The 14,305-nt window shown below is 38.7% G+C and overlaps 2 protein-coding genes across 2 annotated transcripts; one reads left to right on the forward strand and one right to left on the reverse strand.

Moving 5' to 3' along the window:
• The first annotated feature begins 211 nt into the window (after positions 1-211).
• On the forward strand, positions 212-643 carry LOC127780153 (phosphopantothenoylcysteine decarboxylase subunit VHS3-like). Its single transcript, XM_052307110.1, has one exon. The coding sequence runs from the start codon at positions 212-214 to the stop codon at positions 641-643; it is 432 nt and encodes a 143-aa protein (XP_052163070.1).
• A 6,303-nt stretch (positions 644-6,946) lies between these two features.
• LOC127779855 (metal transporter Nramp5) lies at positions 6,947-14,305 on the reverse strand. Its single transcript, XM_052306773.1, has 13 exons — positions 14,091-14,305; positions 13,740-13,818; positions 13,592-13,632; positions 13,211-13,289; positions 13,024-13,128; positions 11,903-12,012; positions 11,483-11,664; positions 11,301-11,370; positions 10,843-11,016; positions 10,218-10,322; positions 9,280-9,411; positions 8,540-8,635; positions 6,947-7,581 (listed from the first exon to the last, which is right to left on the reverse strand). The coding sequence occupies exons 1-13, from the start codon at positions 14,199-14,201 to the stop codon at positions 7,249-7,251; spliced, it is 1,617 nt and encodes a 538-aa protein (XP_052162733.1). The 5' UTR covers positions 14,202-14,305; the 3' UTR covers positions 6,947-7,248.

The raw sequence follows: 14,305 nt of genomic DNA on the forward strand, positions 1-14,305 counted from the left end.
TTGCTCTATGGTCGACAAATTTCAAGAGTATGTGATGAAAATTTCATTATATATAGTTTGTTACAAACAAAATTTCTAATCATATCTTATTTGTAGAAAGTTTTCTGAAGACAAGCATGCAATGCATAATAATCTTTTAGTTGAGGGGCTTGATCAATTGATGGTAAAAATAAAGTCTACCTCAAAATTAACAAACTTTGAACCATTTGCTATGGCTCATCAAGCAACACAAGTATATTATCTGCAATATCCTTCCCGAAGGCGAGACTTGCGTGATTGGTGGGTTGTATACAAGATGCAACCAATTAGAAGCTTAGTCATCCCAAGTGAAGATGTCTGTTACCAAGAAGAGGATTTGCAGGGAAATTTAGTCGTAGATTTAGGGAACTTATTTGATGAGATTATAATGTCAACCAATGATTCTGAATATGTGGTTGATCCTGATGAAATTGAAATTCTACAAAAGCAAGGCAATGAGGAACCTTCAGATAACATTGGTAGTGATGAGATCCATGAAGAATCAGATGAAAGTGGTGGGGAGGAGGGTTCTGAAGAACAAGTTGATGATGGCGATGATGAGGACGAGGACAATGATGACGAGGAGAATAGAAATGATTCAGAATATGATGATGATGATTATTGAGTTTATTTTTTTCATAGCTTTATTAATTTGGTGCAAATTTATTTGAGTTATCCTGATAATTTATTTTAATAATATATGGTATTATATAATCAATACTTTGGTGCAAATTTATCCTAAGTGTCATGCTAATTTCCTGTAGTACTATGTTCTATTATATAATCAGCTATTTAATTTGTTTTCACTCTAGAAGGTCAGTACCATGTTTCTTTATTTTCATTATTTTTCTGTGCAGTGCTTCACTGTGATACAACTATACTAATTACCATCTCACACTTGTAGGATGAGCGGGCGCTTAAGACATAGACCTCAACCTCAAAGTGAGGGATCATCAAGGCAAACAGGATCAGCTTCCAGTGCTCAAGCAGGAAATGGAGGGTCTTCGCCAACCAATGTCGAAGACGATGAGTCCAACACCTGTGCAAGGACTGGGTGTGGTGATAGACTGGAGGAGGCTGATCGTCCTAGAATAGTCCCAGCTGGAGAGTAAGTTTTACATAAATTTCATTTCAACTTCTTCAAGTGCATGCTTAACAAAAATCTTTATTACAAAACAGAGCTAATATATATGGATGAACGAATTTGTGGATATACTAATATTTTACTTTCTGTTTGTAGCGCTTTTGAAGTGTATCCTTATATCTCATCTCGTAGACCATCAACAGTGCAAGGTGCACTATTGCGTAAGTTCTATCCTGGTGCTTTCGGTCTCGTAGAATGCAGGACACCTGCACTTACTTGGAGGGACTACAAGAGGTCTACAAATGAAAGAATAATGTCACCAGCTGACCGAGTTCTTAAAGAATTTTGGGTAAGTTTTCCTCATATTTGTGATAGTCTCAACAGCGTGGAAAAATAATATTATTCTTGCTTGATTTGGCAGTATCGTTTTAAATGTGATCCCACTGACAAAGTGGAAGCTGATAAAGTCTTGGAGCAAAATTTCAAGAAGAAAGTGCCACAGGTGCTGTTCGAAGAGAAGAAAAGAGCTACCAACAAGTTATATAAAAAAGGCAAAGTACCAGCAGAGGATGTTGATGAGGATGGTAACCATTGGCCTACTGTGCAAGCTTTGGTTTCTGCTAAACCAAAGGATTTTTCAGTTACTGAAGAGGGTTGGCGTTTACTTTGTGAGCACTGGAGTACACCTGAATTTAGGAAGAAATCTTTAAATGGGAAGAGAAACAGGTTAGCTGGAGGTGATACTGTATACCAATGCGGCAGGTCACGGGGCTTGGTCGCTACAAAGCAGTACCTGGTACTTGTTAATTTGTAGCAATCCATAGAGCTTGTTCCTATATAAAATCGTTGCATATACTAATTTATTTGTAATGCAGCAACATACAAAAGGTGGGCAGCAAGGACTTGCTGCTGCTTGGCAGCACACACACAGGATGCAACAAGGAAAAAATGAGCAGCTATGCAACCAGAGGGCAGCAGAAGCTTGGATAAGCTCTGTAATTTTACTTTTTAAAGACTGCTGCTTAATTATGAGAACCAAAACCTCAGTAATGTTGAACCTCTCATGATCAATTACTAGCTTAAGTTTGGACTTAGACGTAGATGCTACTTGCCTCCTATTTTTCGAAATTTTCATCAGGAACTCCTCCATGTGTGCCAATTTAGAAACCCTCCAAAACACATGGTGTGATCTGAATGATCTTTTAAGATGAATTGATGGTTTCTAGATCGTCAGCTCGCATGAAAAAAGAAGTTTATAATGAATTTACATAATGTTCGATTGAGAAACATATAAACTGCAAGTCAAATAAGCAATTAGAAATAGTTATGTAGTCTGATTCCTGAAAGTTGACAACTCCAATTTCTTACTAGTTAGTGAAGTATAGAGGCCTGATCAGCCTTGTGACACTAAATACATGTGTTTTCTGCTATTAAGACCACATAGAAAAACATTTGACGTATATATGTACAATATTTGCAATTTTAAGAATTATGGATCACTGATTAATGCATGGTTTCTAATTTTGACAAAGGGATGTCTTTCAAGAGGAATGGAAAGAGAATATGGACCAAACTGGCAAGTTGAGAAGCCTGACTTAGATGCCAATGTTATTTACAACAGTACAGGTCGAATGCCACATGGTAGGCTAGCCATTGCTAATGAGGAAATTAGCAATAAAGATAAGGATGCAATTAAGTCAAGGAAGAGGGCTGTGACACCGCCACCATCACGTGTCTCTGCAAGAGAAATTTATCAACAAAAGAAGATTAAATGTTTGGAAAGAGATAATGCTTCTTACCGTGGCTTGGAGTGTGTTGTGCGGGTATGATTTGTTCTTTATAAATTGGATACAAAAACAAGCATTTACTTAATTTTTATTAGAACCATGGCCTTGATTTTGTAACTTTGCAGGCATTGGCTGCTAAAGGTGGACTTGACTATGAAACCCTTGTGAGACAATATGCTCCTGAGTTGGTTAGTTCACTCTCTCGATAATATGTAATAGTTTTTCATTCCTGTTTTAGTAACTAACTATATTTAAATAATGCCATGATATCGATAGTATACATGAGAGCAACTAAAAGTGGTTTACTCATCTTGACTTCTGTTTCAAATGATGTTAGTGTCTTGTGTTTCTAAACACTCGTAGCATAATATATAGATGTTGCTTCAAAATTGTAGGCTTCCTCAACTAAAGATGTTGGGTCTGCTCCAGATCATCATGAGGCTGAATATCAACATGACCAAGTAGAAAATAAGTTTCTTTCAAAATATTCTTGTGATAGCGAATAAAAATTTGCTCTAGTGCAATACCTAACATTATCTAAATAAAGTGCAGTACCTAATGTTTAAGATACAATCATATATGCATAGTGATGTTGATCAAGAGGGAGGAAATGATATTGGTGAAGATGAGGGCAATGATTTTGATCTTGAGGAAGGAAATGAGATTCCTGATTATGAGGACAATGATTTTGATCTTGGGGAAGGAAATGAGATTCCTGAAGGAGAGGGCAATGGTGATGACACTGATGGGGATTATGGAATGTCTGAAAGCGACCATGAAGATATTGATTTATGGATTATCTAAAAGCGAACATGGAGACCATGAATTTTATGAAGCTTACTTTTTCTTATGTAGAAGATGGACCACCCTTGCAGTTTAGAGAATTTTCTCTTAGTCTATCTTATTTTAAATGTTATAGACTTGTTTCAATTAAAGTCTTTCATGCAAGACATGTCAGGAATTACTTAGTTTTGCTATGGTGATGGATGATAAATATTTTTGAACAATTTGGTTATATATCTATGGTTGAACTTCCCGTGGATCTGTTTATGGATTAATTAAGCTGAAATTTGTTTTGATGTAACTATGCGCAGTAAGTCACTTTTATAAGATTAATTAAAAATGGGTACAATTTAAATTTGCATTTTTTTAGAAAATATCAAATCACCGAGGGTTTGATTTTCTTTTTCAAGTAACCTAAATAACCTCTCGGCAATACTATTTACGAGGGTAACGAATGGATGACGGTATATAAAAACCTATGGCAAATACTATTTCCGAAGGCTTGTAGAACCATCGGTTACTAAATTGCCAAGGGTAATCACAATTTGACGGGAAAATAAACCTCTCGGTGAGAATAAGGCCGACGGTATATTATACTGTCACTCAATGAATAACCGACGGTATACGCTCGGGAAATGTGGTTGGCAAGAAAGAACCATGCGTGGTCTCTGAAAAAAGGACCGACCGTAAACCCTCGGGACGAAGCCCTCGGGTACATAGTTACCGAGGGTACCTCAGCAATATGATCAATTACCGACCACATGTGGCTGAGGGGAAGTTGCCGACAGTTCACACTCAGTAATATGTATGGCCGATAGTTTTAATAGGTGGCCGACGGTTTAAACACCCTTGGTAAAAATTAGGAATCTTGTAGTGAGTACGTGTTGTTCTTGCTATATAACAATTTTGTTTAGAGACATTATACAAATACAAGTACTCACAGTGTGCGCGCACTCATCTTATTTCTATGAACACACATACATACACCCTACCTCTATGAGCATCTCGAAAAAACTAAGCTGACAAATCTTGCGATTGACAAAGTCAGTATGGACACCTTGTTATCAATGGATACAGTCTACCACTGAAAAAATAATTAGCCGTAAATGTGAGCACCTGTATCTAAAAATTAGAACTTGAACTCAGGTGTGTTGATTCCACCACAAGAAACCTAATGAATTGGGTTACACTCACTTCGTTGCTACATAACAATTTGTTCGTCTATCCAAATACTTAATTATATTTATTTTATCTAAGGCTATGGGAAAAGGCAAGGTTCGTTTTGCGCGCATTTAAAAAAGTTACAATATGTTCTCTCTTAAAAAATAAACACTGCCACATAAACCTTCATTAATGTTTGTTGAGAAGATTAATCAGTGTTGGTTTTCCAACAAGCACTACTTTTCGGTTCCCCAAAGAGCTCTACTCTTTGGCATTGATGAGCGGGTAGCATTTGTGGTCGGTTATAAAAGAGTTCAGATCGGGAGAATCGGCTCATTTGAGCCAATGCTTCAAGCGCCTCCCCGATATCCACATCCACATCCATACCCCCTAATCAATCCTTATATAGGGCTTGTTCGTTTAATCCCTAAGAGATCATTGGAGGGGATTGATGGGAAATAATTCCACACCATAACATATATGGAATAAATCCCCTAAAAATCCTCCTCAATCCCTTAGTGGGAGGGATTAGCCGAATAAGGTCTCAAAGATCAATACAAACATGTTCATTACATCACATATAACATTACATTGATTCAGTACTAATCATCATTCTCCATTATCAAGAACAATATTTACAATATCGTGCCGCCTTCTCCCCCTCCTCTTCCCTCCTCCCCTCAGTCATCGCCTTCTTCTCCTATAGCTCCTACGGTCACTACACACCAGATCGTAAATGTAAGCTTGAGCAGGCTGCACTGGCTAGATCCGCTCGCACTGAGAGTGGGGATGGGAGCCAAGTCACTTGCCTGTCAAGCCAATATAGTCGATCTCACCATTCCCGTAAAGCCACTCGATCTCCCTTGCCAGCCTGCCACTCCTTCATTTCGCTCGGTCTAGATTGAGAGAGAAAGAAAGACAAATGGCACATGTGGAGAGCTGAGAGAAGAGAAGAGGGAGCCAGCCTAGCGGTGACGATAGTGAGGAGGACGCGCGATAGTTCCATAGAGAGAACGAGAGGATTTAGTGAGATAGACAGAGAGATCAACCAGGAAAGGATTTTTGTTGGCCTTCAAATAATCGATCGTCCGGCTAGCTCAATCGGCTCAGCTCAGTGCAATACCCATCTATACCGATCAATTTAAAAACCGACAGAAGTCTCACAGTGTCGGTGTTTTTAATGCATTGAGTTGGATTTTTTTAATGAACCAACACTGATGTGATGCATGTATCGGTGCCTGTTCTTCCTTGTAGAGGGTGTGAGCCGTATGGGTGGATAGAACACCCTTATCAGTGCTTTTCTCAACTGAAATTAATAGACGGTACGAGCAAAGCGAGCGTAGCTCCACTGGGTTAAGTTTCTTGTGGTTGGACGAGTCCACCCGGGTTCAAATTCTAGATTTGATACGGGTGCTCGTATTTACGGCTGATTATTCATTCAGTGGTAGACGACGTACCGATCGACAACGAGGCACATGTGGTGACTTGGTCAGTATCAATAAATGCCGGCTCAGTCTTGCGGAGGTGCTCATAATGATAGGGTGTGTCATAGGGGTGACTGTACGCGTGTTGTGGACATCTGTGTTTATACAGTGTTTTAGAAAAAATAGGACGGTACGATTTAACAGTTGTGTAGTAGTGGAAAAGAGGGTTAATTTATCAGTGGAGTTACCTCATCACTGTTATTTTTTCTTTTGCGGTGACTCTCATACTGACAGTAATGTGCAACTTGTGCAACGCGTGAGCGAAGGGCGGCGTTTGAAAAGAAAGATATCGTCACGTACGATGTGTATCAAAACGTAGGTCTACAGTACCACATGATCGTAAGAACATTATCGCTAAGAAAAGATAATATGAGTAAAAGTCTAAAAGATTGCAAATTTGCATAATACACTCGGAAATTGATAATATGCATATCCAATCCACCAACTTGCACTAATTATTAATTATTGACAGAGATCAAACTACTGCTCCGAAGTCTATACAGTACACTACCGTACGTGTCTCTAGTTTCTGGAAAAAAAGGTACAGCTATAGTACTACTCTTCCAATACTAATATATTAATCTAATTGCTTAATTAATTAATTAATTAATAGTAGTTGATTCATCACAGAAAATTGAAGGACGTTGGCTCTGCCCTGAATTATGATAAATCATATCGTACATATAAATTACAAGGATACATGAGCCACCTCCCCTCAAATGCTTATATATTAATTGCACACCCTTGTCGATCGATCGATCTGCGAGCGATCTGGACCGCACAAATATAAACGAACGGCTCCGACGCACGCACGTGGCATCCATAGAGGATGCACATATACGTACGTAAGTACGTATATTCACAATGTACGCGTACATACGTACGTATACATACGCTATACCATACGTATGCATGTCGATCTTCTTCTTCTCTACCTTGGGAGCGGGATGTCGGCCAGGTCGTCGCGGTACGGCAAGGGCTCGTCGTCGTCGACGGCGAGGTCGCCGGCGTCGGCCTTCTCGGCGTCGACGACGGCGGCGAGGGAGGAGTCGGCGACGAAGGTGACGACGGAGTCCTTCCTGATGGTGAGGTAGACGACGGCGACGATGTAGACGAGCATGAACGGGAAGACGGCGGCGCCGACGAGCACGTTGGCGTACTTGGGGAGGTCGTTGTGGATGAGCCAGCCGACGAAGCTCGTGCTCAGGAAGTACATGTTGATGCCGATGATGAGCAGCCCCAGGAACCACGAGAACACTATTATCTGCATTCAATTCAATTCAATTTATTTTTTGACATACATGACGTTAATTAATTCATTGATAGCGTCACTAAATAACCAGTCATCTTTGACGGGTGGTAACTTATATATCTGTTTAACGGGTATCGACTGATGAGCATGCGCAATTTTTATAGGTAGTATATTAATATATATATATATATATATATATATATATATATATATATATATAGCCATGTGTATAATAATAAGAAATAAATTTACATTTGTTCAATTTTGTTGTAGATCAGTTTATTTATGGTCCTTAAAAAAGAATTACATTTTCTAATGTTGACTTGTATGTGTCTAGAAATGTTTAAGTAGAGATACAACGATATACGTAATGATCTATGTTAAATTATATTTACATTTTACTTCCATGCAAGAAAAAATATATATAGTGTACTGAAGAACTTGGCTCTTCGATGTCTGTAAAGATCAAGCAAGTACGTTACTGCATGATTTTGACACATCATGCCGACGACGCAATACATGATTAATCTCTGGTACTACTGCAAGACAGAAAAATGATGCAGGACGTACATCTTGGTCGTCGTTTTCATATGTACGACGATCCTCTATATGCATGGCTGGACCATATATATACCTGTCCTGCATTGGCCCCTGCTGTGCTATAATACTATTGCATGAGCTAGGTAGCTAATGATTCAATTCAATTCACTGCACATCCCGATCTATATTATGCACACACTGACCTATAGAACATGGTGTCCTGCCTGCAGGGTTGCATGCATGCAGGGTGAAGGACCAGCTAGCCAACTATCATCATTAATTTATATTCTTTACCAACAATTATTGAAACTCTAATTTCATGCATGGACAGATAGATGCATATATTTATGTTACTTGTACATTTGCTGCCATTTGAGATTAAGAAACAAACTATAATTAAGCAATGCATATATATAGTGTACGATCTTACATAGATAGAGTTCTTGTGGGGCCCCATCTTGCTCTTACTGCTGCTGAACTTGAGAAGAGGGATGAGAGCAAACGGCAGCTCGAAGGACAGTATCATCTGCATGCACACAATACGTACGGGTTAGGAACAAATCATATATATATATATATATATATATATATATATATATGTGTGTGTGTGTGTGTGTGTGTGTGTGTGTGTAATTAAGCAAACAAGAACCAGCAATGATCAGATCACTACTTCGATTTGATTTAATTATATAATTAGTCCTTACTTATTGAGTTGGAAGCTAGTCTAGCTAGATGGTACACTGTATTGTACATATGCATGGTGCTATTTTAGATCAGATTACACAAAAAGAAAAGATACCTAGCTAGTCAGTGACATTTTGCTAATCAGATCACTACTTTGATTTGGCCATAATCTAAAAAAAGAAGAAAAAGTTAGCTTTTGCTCTAATGACATATATGCTCCTAGTACTATGTCACTAGGTAGCTAGTGGATGCCCCACTACTGCGTACCTTAGCTACATAAATCCACACGATCGACTGCACACACGTGACTGTTTGTGCATGTGCAAAATTAAATTTAAACGCATTATTAAATTTGAATCGATCGGCGACGGGGCGGCCGGCCGGTTGCTCGCCGGCGGGCGCCGCCGTATGGCGCACGCAGTTTGCTGTGCTATAGTAAATAGTAATAATAGTAATAATAATAATAATAATAGTAAAAATGCTGACCGAAGCGATGATGATGAGGCGGCCGGCGCCCCTGGAGCCGCCGATGATGGAGACGATGAGGCTCGGCGCGATGGCGATGGTTCTTGTCATCAGGTTCCGAAGCCACTTCCTCATCCTGATGTCCAAGAATCCCTGCACACACATCGATCATATATGTCAATGCGACATAATCATTTAATTATGATTATGATTCATGTGAAATTTAAGATCAATCTTTGGAGTGAAAAAAATATATATTTTCAGGTCTAATTTAATTATCTCGTAACTAAAACACGCTTAATATATATCAAAAATAAATTATTTGGAGGAGTGAGGTTCGAACCTATATTGATTAGCCCACTACCTAGCTTGTGGTAGGTCTTTCTCTTTGCCTCGTAAATTAGGAAAAACTAGCTGTTCTCTTTCTCGACGTATTTCACATCGAAAAGAAAATTTTACGGTGCGATGGGGATATTATATTTTTCTTAATATGATTTATTTTTGTTTGCAGAGAGTTTTGTTAGCATATTTCTATTAATCATATAGTTTTCTAAGTATATGTAACCAGTAAAATCGCTGGTTATTGATGAGACTGCACCGTGAAATGGACTAGACCAAAAGGGCGGAGAAGTATGGACAAAAGTGGTAAGTAGTGGCAGCAAGGTAGCGTCTTAATTCGATCTGACTTTAACAAAAACATATGGTGAAATCCGACGAGGATCGCCAGATTACCTAATTAATAAAGGAATATTATATCACTAAATATTCGTGATGTAAACAGGGTTAGGTGTGCACCCCTACAATTCGTCAGTTAACCTCCATAATTGAACGGATTAACAAATTAATTATGTGGCAGCTAGCCGTTTAATTAATTATGGTTCAATAATTTAATTACGCGCTAAGCTAGCTAAGGTAGCTGGTGATGTACAGGGTACAGTTAAGTTAATTAATTTAATTACCTGCATGATGTACTGTCCAGCGTATGTGCCGGTAATAGTGGAGCTCTGCCCAGATGCCAACAGTGCCACGCCGTACACGATCGCACTCGACTTGCCCAGCACGTTCTGAACCACATAAAAAAATTAACGTCACAATTTGGCCATAAATTAATTACTCCTATTTGAAAATATAAACATATCTAATAAAGTTATTACTCTCTCCGTATTTTAATGTATGACACCGTTAACTTTTTGATAAACGTATGACCATTCGTTTCATTCAAAATTTTTATGCAAATATGAAAATATTTATGCCATGCTTAAAAAATATTTGATGATAAATCAAGTCACAATAAAATAAATAATAATTACATAATTTTTTTTAATAAGACAAATGGTTAAACGTTGTAAAAAAGTCAACGGCGTCGTGCTTTAGAATATGGAGTAGTATATTTAAGGACGGAGAAAATATACTATCGTATAGACTAATTCGGTGTTCTTGTGGTTACTTAATCCGATCAGATTTTGGTTGAATTGAACACATACAATTACTACGAATCTGAATATATTTATATGTATCTAGAATGTGCCGGTCTAATCCATCCAAAAACTTTTTATATTAGGGAGTAAGTAATTAATGAATTACCTTGAGAAGGAAGGAGGAGGTGTCAAGGCTGAGGTTGGCGCACTTGTCGGCGTCCTCTTGGGAGAGGTTGCCGGAGGAGCAGGCGGTGCCGGAGACGGAGACGACGGCGATGTTTATCAGCAGCGCCACGAACAGCGCGAACCCGCTCTCGTACAGGAAGAACCTGCACCCGTCCTACGTGGCAATTCACACACCATGTAACATATTAATTATTAGCCTTGATCTTGTTCGGTTTCTTTCCATGAAAAAATTCTTAGCTGAATCCAGTGGTACTGGAGCCCGAAATCATAAAAAGATTAGTGCTAAAATAAAACTTAGCTAATAAAGTATTGGTTTTCTATAAAATTTACATGTTAATTTAATAAAATTTAAACAAGATTTAAGAGACAGGACTAGATCGAGTTCAAGTCCTAGCTACCCTATACCTATCTCGATCTGCCCAGGCTGAATATAGCTACCTTGATTCCTCTCACTGATGCCGGTGTCTTCCTCGACAGCACCAGGGCAGAATGCAAGAACAGATTGTGGCTGCATTTATATGCATGCAGTAGTTAATTAATTAATTTAACTGATTAGTTGTATTAATTGATTATCTAAAAAAATAATTGATTGTTGCGTATGTATGTATGTAAAAGCGTACGGCATGACAAGAGCTCCGAGGAGGGCAATGGCGTCGGCGGTGGCGCCGTCGCCGTTGAGCCTGGGGATGAAGAGCCCCTTCATCACCTCCTTCGCCGGCGGCTTCACGATGCTCAGCTCCCCGAAGAAGCACGCCGCCATCACGAACACCAGCATCGATATCAGAAACTCCAGCTTCCTCACCTGTACGTTTTTTTTTCAAAAAAATTCATCAATCAATTTTCATGCAGTTCCACATGTATATATACACGTCGTCAGACAAAAAAAAATGAACAATATGCATATAATATGCCATTTGAGTACTTGACAATCGATCCAACTAGCTAATTTCATAGACTAATCCATTTTTGTAATCGTTTCTTTGAGTGCATCCTACGTTAATCTGATACTGAAAAAACAACTTACAAAAAATAATTTATACCCCGTATTTTTGGAGGCCAAGAAGCAGGAGAGTGCTGGTGCCGGTGATGAGGACGCCTACCCACACTGGAATATGGAACAATATGTTGAAAGCGAAGGCCGTCCCTATAACTGCATCCAGCAAAATTAACAAAATCAAACGACATGTAATTAATTAATTAATTATAATCACATCGATCTGTACCTTTCTATCTGTTGATCGATCGATCTATCTATCTATCTATCTATCTATATATCACCTTTGCTATCATCATGTGAGGTATCTTCCATAACTAGTTTAATTTTTTTAAAAAAGAACTTGCATGCATGATCAATTAAAAAGGCAATTTACAACGGTTGAGGTTAACTAATCCCGATCAGCAAAGCTTCGCGCAGCTCCGTTTTGCAACTGCTACACCACTGATCTCTCTTCCATGTTGCTAGATAGATAGATATTTAGATATTGTTGTTATTGTTTAAACACACATGGATGTATACAGGACAGGACAAATGTGAAATGACAAGAGGGTGACAAAATAGTTGTTTACTAATCTGCGTAAGATGATGAACGTACTCACCCAGTGTTTAAAATCTAATCTTGATGTGCATCATTGACACTTTTATGGGAAGCTACTGTGGACGTGGTCACTACTCTAAACAGCTAAAACGCGCATTTGCTTATGTTTGAAACAGATTATTCAACAGATATATTATTGGTACATATTATCTACCTTATTATATGGATGAATTAAATATTTTTTTAAAAAATGGCTTAGAACTTGTATTCTATGCAATATCGCAGAATATATTTTTTTTAGAAAAACATATTTACTAGCTAGAGACATGAAAGAAATAATATGTGAGAATAATCTGGTGAGTAGCTGAGAAGAACGTGGCTTGATGGTGATTGGTGAGATATTAATTTGCCTATGTTTGTGGATTAGGAATTCCAGTATGTAGGCCCGTACGGTTGGAGCTACATATGCTAGCCAGATCAACTTGTTTTCTTCTACTGTCAGAGAGCTTAAACTGAATTAATTAATTAGCTCAAAGTCAAAGATGGTGACACTGTTAAACACAAGTAGTTTAATAAATTAATTATTCAGGCTGGACCGTGTCAAGTTGTTGCTAATAAGTATATACCTTCTGGGATATCTGCAGCGATGACGGCCAACTCTGCCAGCAGCCATAGGAAAATCTTGACGAACTTGGGGTACTCACTCTTGCAGATCTCAGCCAGATGCCTCCCTAGGATGTAAATTAATGCCGGCCATATATTAGCACTTTATCAAGTTGGTAATTACAGTTTAATTGCGTGTCATTTAGTCACCTGTAACCACTCCAAGATTAGCTGCTAGCGACTGTATGATAAGTGCGAAGATGAGTCCAATCAGAATCACCCAGAGCAGCTGCAAATTGAAACAACACAATGGACAGAAAAGCACAAAGAAATCAATTAATGGTGCAGATTATTCACTTTTCTCTTTTCTCTAGATGATGTGAGAGTGAGATACATATGCACTGGGGATTAATTAAAAGTGGTTCTGAAAAGTTTGTCAATTTGGAGAATTTGATGGAGCTAGCAGATGAATTAATGGAGTGTGAGTCTGCGAGGGACAAGGAAAGGGACGAACACCTAGAAAGCATGAAAGTTACTCATGCTTTCAGTCATTCAGTGCGTAAACAGTAAAATAAAGTCGAATGCACGTACCTCGTATCTGTGGTTGGCTCCGGCTTGCAGATCGGTTTCCACTGTTTCATTTTGCGACAAAATTAACAGTTACAAATCCAGAGTTTGTCAAAATAAAAGTTTCAGTTCAGAGAGAGAGAGACAGAGAGAGAGATTCAGAGATTCTCACAATTGCCAGGATCCAAGTAGGCTAAAGACACCATGAATCCAGGACCAACATGGGCAAGGAACCTTTTCCATGCAGGTTCCTGTACACAATTGACCAAAACTGAGAAACTAACAAAAAGAAACACAGACATAATTGAGGATCCAATGTTCCATCAGTCCTTAATTACCACACACACACACACACACACACATGAACATTCATGAGCAATGAATGCCATGCCAGGAAGTACTCTCAAGATCTATCTACATTAAGCTCTGCTCTTGCTTCTGCAGTTACAGTGAACAACTGTCCATGGTGACAGTGGAGTGCTTACAAGAAGACAACTTTGTGATAATTAAGGTAGCAACTGACCTTCATTAGCAGCTGATCATCTGCGTCGAGCTTCTTGGCATCTTGATCATGTGCCGCACTGGCTCTCCAGCTGATGCTCCCTCTCTCACTGCTCTCTCTCTCAATCTCCATTGTTGCTTCCTCTCTTAGCTTCTTCAGGCTAAGCTAGCTAAGTTAGAGCTCAGGCTAGCTGGAAGTAGACGAAGAAGAGAATGGTGGTAGTGATGAACTCTCAA

The sequence above is a fragment of the Oryza glaberrima genome, chromosome 7, assembly GCF_000147395.1.
Source record: "Oryza glaberrima chromosome 7, OglaRS2, whole genome shotgun sequence".
NCBI classification, from domain to species: Eukaryota; Viridiplantae; Streptophyta; class Magnoliopsida; order Poales; family Poaceae; genus Oryza; species Oryza glaberrima.